This window comes from Tachyglossus aculeatus, chromosome 21 (assembly GCF_015852505.1).
Source record: "Tachyglossus aculeatus isolate mTacAcu1 chromosome 21, mTacAcu1.pri, whole genome shotgun sequence".
In the NCBI taxonomy this organism is placed as follows: Eukaryota; Metazoa; Chordata; class Mammalia; order Monotremata; family Tachyglossidae; genus Tachyglossus; species Tachyglossus aculeatus.
In genome coordinates, this window is record NC_052086.1 from 37673721 (window position 1) to 37679206 (window position 5486).

The following is a 5486-nucleotide window of genomic DNA, read 5'->3' on the forward strand; positions in this document are numbered from 1 at the left end:
TCTCTCCCTTCTAGACTGTGAGCCCACTGTTGGGTAGGGACGGTCTCTATATGTTATTTCCCAAGCGCTTAGTACAGTGCTCTGCACACAGTAAGCGCTCAATAAATATGATTGATTGATTGATCATTTGCACAAATGTTCACTCCAAACCGAGCCCTCACTGTACAAAGGTAGTAGGGGAGCTTCAACGAAGGAGTGACCCGGTCCCTGCCCTTGAGGCTATAATCAATCAATCAATCATATTTATTGAGCGCTTACTATGTGCAGCGCACTGTACTAAGCACTTGGGAAGTACAAATTGGCAACATTAGAGACAGTCCCTACCCAACATTGGGCTCACAGTCTAAAAGGGGGAGACAGAGAACACAACCGAACATACTAACAAAATAAAATAAATAGAATAGATATGTACAAGTAAAATAAATAAATAAATAGAGTAATAAATATGTACAAACATATAGACATATATACAGGTGCTGTGGAGAAGGGAAGGAGGTAAGATGGGGGCACATGTTTAAAAATTCATAGACAAAGCCCCTCCCAGAGAAGATGTATTATTATACACCATCCCCTCAACACAGGCTCCACTCCAGGGTGTAACAATGTTGCCTCAAACAACAGCAGGAAATCCCCACGATGGGAAGCGGAGGAGTTGCCCACTCCAAACGAGAGGGCACGGAGCCACGGAAGCAGGGCTGCCTGCTTCTAGACAAAGGACTCATCCAGAGTAATGTGAAAAAAACCACCTTCCTTTTTATTCTATTGCTTCGTGACAAAATAACATTTTATACAAATAAGGTCACCTAAGTCATTCTGGACACGGAGACGTTACACACAGCCCGACGCGGCTCCTAGGTGAGGGAGAACGGGGAGGGAGGTCACATCGATGCTGCTTCTGTTCTGAGAAAAATAGCTTTACGAGGAAAAAAAAAATAGACTTTGAAGACATCAGTGACTTTACCCGACCTTTGCGAGACAAGGGCAAAACCCCCCCCATGATCTTTCCAGATCCTTTTTGGAGCCAGGAGACTAAGTAACGTGGAGACGACAGGCAGGGGACAGGAGCGGGAGCTCAGAGAGCAGAGCTCTGCAGCATCAGGACAGGGTCATCTCTGAGCATCTCTGAAGGGCCTGGGGCCGTTGGTCTTCTCCCTCGGAGATTTCTGCGGACTTTCTTCATCCCTTGCTTGGGTGACCCTCCAGAAAGAGTTGCGATTCAGACGGCTGCCCTGGGGAACTCACCCCGTCCGCACACTTAATCTCCCGAACTGCCTAATCAACGGTAACATCCCCCACCGCTCAGCATATGTTCTTCCGACCAGCTAGATTTGTCCAGCGGCAAACGCACGCAGCCGTGCCTCTCCCTGAAAGGGTCGGGTCAGAATGGCCAAGCGTCCACCGCCAATGGCACCGACCGGCCAAGCGGGAGGAGACCTGAGGGGGCAGGGCCCGGGAGAGGCCTGAGGAAGCACAGATCCCTGCAAATGGGAAAATCTGCCAGAGCGCCAGCTTCTCCGTGTCCGGGGAGGAGATTGCGGGGGTAGGAACGGGAGGCGAGAGGGGGAAGGATCACCCCAAACCATTCCCAAACCCCCTGAATCCTCCCGGCTGTCTGCCCTTCAAATTAGCCCCGCCAAAGCATCATACGTAACAGATGACTATTTTCTTAGGAGAAGCTCTGCAGGGACACTGGCCCTAGGGTTCTCTCCGTTGTGGGACGAGAGGAAGATGAGGAGGCAGATCCAAAGGCACCACCTCTTCGCCAAGGCCCGCTGGCTAGAAGGTACCACCACCAGAGGCTCGGTCTTGCCCTCCCAGGACCCCATCTGACACTCTTCTCTGGCAGGTAGTTTCCCTTCTGCCCCATCGCACCCGACCTAGCAACAACCCAGCTCCCTAACAACTTGGTGTTGATGGATTACCACACGAAACAGTGGGGCTCCAAGACTCGTTTCCTGACCCTAAAATCCCTGATTCTCAACTTCAAACTCACCCTCCCGCCTTAGCCCAGAGCCTGGCCCTGGCCGTCGAGCCCGAGTGGGGGTGATTGTGCTCAGAGCTGGGTGCCCAACTACGGGTCTCCGGCCAATCCTGGGCAGCACAGGAGCCGGGCAGGGCCCTGGAGGGTCTAGAACAGTCCAGAGCATCGTTTCACTCCCTCTGGAGAAAGCCAAATCCGGAGGAGGGAGTGGAGCAGTGACCAGACCCAAATGGGAAAAATGCCACCTGTGTTGACCCTTATCGCCGAGAGCCACCCGCCCTGTAGCCCCCAAAGCTGACAGCTCTCCCCACCTGCTCAGGCTGCTGCGAGGCCAAGCAGTCTGAGAAGCTCCCCAAGCTCCCTGAAGTGGCTACTGTTAGGGAGCAGAGATGCCGTGGCAGCCTGGGAGCCACGGGCTCGGGAAGACGAGCGACGGCCCCGGGTTCGTCGCCTCGAAAACGCAGCAGTGGGTTTGGGGAGGCTTCAGGACAGAAGCTGGAACCCGTCCGGGAAGAGTCAACTCTGCTTCCCCAGCAGCATGGGGGACAAATTCACACTTAAGGCACCTGAATTCCGACCCCACCCCAGCTCCTCCTGGACTTCTCACTTATTTTCCAGGAGGGAGGGATGGAGGGGAGGGACCAGCCGGGCTCTCTGGCTCACTCCGTGCCCCTTCCTGGGGCCTTCTCGATGAAAAACCACCGTAAAACCATCACAAGGCCCGGCACCGGCCCCTCCAGGACAGACAAAACCGGTTAACCCTTCACTGGGCACTAACTGTCCAACTTGGGGGTGGGTGTGTGTGGCGGGGAGGGCTGAGGAGAACTGGCCTCACCGCAGCCTGTTTTCACCAGCTCCGCTCCCTGCCACGCTCTCCCCGCTCCAGCCCAAGACGACTGCTTCCCTCCCCTTCCTGATGTTATAATTCTAATCACCACCCTCCTCTGGACTCCTGCTGGCACCTCTGATCGCCCTGATTAAATCACTGCTATAGTTACTGCCGTAGGTGGAGACCTTCTAATTACAGAGTTATCAAGATTTGCCTAAGCATCTTAAATAAGATCAAATTCAGCCATCTGAAGGAGACCCAAAAGATGAAAGTCAGCCTGAGGACAGGGGCATCTCGAGAGGGGAGCCCTTCCCACCTCTTGGCACTCTCTCTGGTGGGCCACCCGCCCCCAGCAGTGCTTCAGCCCCCTCACCTCGCTCCACCCAAGAGTGACAAGGCTCAGAGAAATGCCCTTTGGTATGATAGCCAGGAAGAATTCCAGTAATGACTTCAGTAGAGGAAAGAAGGTCAGGAGAAGTCTCCAGAAATTTTGCAGTCAAACTTTGGCAGCAAATCCTGGGAACCAAGCCCCAACCCTGCCAAGGCCGCGTCCCGTGGTTAAAACCGACACACCCCTTTCCTTGAAAACCTACCCACCTGGGGTCCGGGAGAGACCCCGGAGGCTGGGTTAATTCTTTTGCAAGGCTAGCCTCAAAGCGGATGAACCGGGAACACCACGGTCAGATTCCAGCACCTCGCATGGAGAATTTGGAATCAGCCGCGGCAGGGCCGGCGTGCTGTGCTCAGGCCTGCGTTTCCCTTCCGGACCCCTTGGAAGAAAGCAAAGGGAATGCCAACACCAAAACTGACATCCGAGGGGGTGGGGGGAAGTAAAGAAAGCCAGGCCAGCCTCAGGCCCAGAGTCCCTTCCTCAGCTCTTGGGACAAAGGCAGGAGGGTCCCTCCTGGCGCGAAGACCGTAATCCTCCTTTCCCCGCCCTCGGCTCTTCATCGGATCCCAAACGGGCAAAGGCAGTGCCGGCCTCGGGAGCTGACCCTCTCCGATAGGCGGCGTTCCCAAGCTCCGGGGACCCTTCTCCACCTTTCCCGTCAGGAGATTTGGGAGCAACCAGCCCGATGACGGGCTGTGAAAATGGCAGCATCGCACAGGGCACAGGAATGACCCAGAGGGAGGCCTCGCTATCAGACGTCCGCCAGGGTCTCGGTAGCCGGGCACGGGTAGCCAGCCTGACCGCTGGCCGGCCCACCCGGGGGGCGGGGAGGGGACACCATCGAAGAACGGCACAGACGCTCGGCCACGGCTACGCCCAAATGGAAACCAACATCTCCTTTAACTGGATTAAAAGGGTCTCATCCTAACCTTTCGCCTAGAGGGACTCGAAGAACAGAGACGGACAGTGCGGGGGACGGGGAAGAGAGAACGCTGGGGATGAGGAGGCTAGCCGTGCTGAGAGTCTCTCCCCCCCACTGAGGGAGAAAAGTTATCACCCCGTCCTCTCCTTCCCGGGGCCGGGTCTCCGGAGGTCTGTCCAGCGGAAAGCCGCGGAGCGGGGCGGGAATGTGCCGTGTGCCCGGGGCGAGTCGCTGCTGCAGCCCGTCGCCCTCCGCTCCCAGCGCCGTGGCTACTGGCCCCCGTTGTAGGCGTAGTCCGCTTTGTTGTGCATGATCAGCTTGTTGTCCACAAAGTAGAAGCTGTCGGAGCGGGTCTCGTACGGGTGCTCGACCATCAGACGGACTGCGGGGAGAGGCGGACGCGTCAACACCGAGGAGAACCACATTCGCCACCCTAAGCCCTCCTCGGGCAACCTAGACCGTGGGGCTCGTTGCGGCCAGAGAACATGCCTGTGTATTGTTCCAGGGACTTGTAGTCCAGTGCTCAGCACACGGTGAGCGCTCAGTAAATACGATCGAGTGAATGACCGGATCCGGCCTCTCCCCCCTAGCCTGGGCGTTTCAGGGAATCCGTTCGGGGACCTTGGCCAACGAAGAGGTTGGCGGTCACACTCAGGTTGCCCTACGGATGAAATCCCTGAGCCCCAGGCTCCCCCTCATCCTGGGTCCGGCCCCCGGACTCTCCGACCGAGTCGAGTCGAATATTCCAGGCACACGGCTGAGGGCAGAAGGAGAGGCCTGGTCAAGACAGGGCTCAGTGCCCTGGAATTCCCTCCCCTGAGCTCCCAAAAGGCGCCTGCTTGCCTTTGGGCCCCGATAAGAACCAGCTGTTTGTTCCTGTCAGGACCTGCCCACCAAGCTTCCTAGCCTCAGCACCCCCGCTACGGGATAAGGTTAATTTATACTCACTACCCCTGTCTGGGGGAGTTAATGTTTACTCTGGACTGAAAGCAGAAAGGTTGCTATTGTTGGAGGCTGTTAATCAGCTTCTACATACCCAATGTCCTGTCGCCCACCCTACACTATCAGCATTTATTTAGTTGAAACTCAGGGACTCCAAGCTCCATTACAGCCTCGCAGGGGGCTGGGGGAAGAGCAAGCTGGTCTGGGCTGGTCCAAACGCCACTCTGGTCCCCATTTCGGATTCATTCAATCATATTTCTTGAGCATTTACTGCCTGCAGAGCACTGTACTAAGCGCTTGGGAGAGTACAATAGTGCTTAGTACATTCATTCATTCATTCAATCCGCTCTCTCATTCACCCCTCACATCCAAGCCGTCACCAAAACCTGCCGGTCTCAGCTCTGCAACATTGCCAAGATCC

At 56.0% G+C, this 5486-nt stretch overlaps 1 protein-coding gene across 1 annotated transcript in view; it reads right to left on the reverse strand.

The window, feature by feature from the left end:
* Window positions 1-731: 731 nt before the first annotated feature.
* Window positions 732-5486, reverse strand: part of UNC119B (unc-119 lipid binding chaperone B) — a 25248-nt gene continuing 20493 nt past the window's right edge. The window contains exon 5 of the mRNA XM_038762749.1: window positions 732-4505. Within this exon, the coding sequence (XP_038618677.1) occupies window positions 4393-4505 (113 nt within the window). The 3' untranslated portion in view covers window positions 732-4392. The remainder of the gene's footprint in view (window positions 4506-5486) is intronic.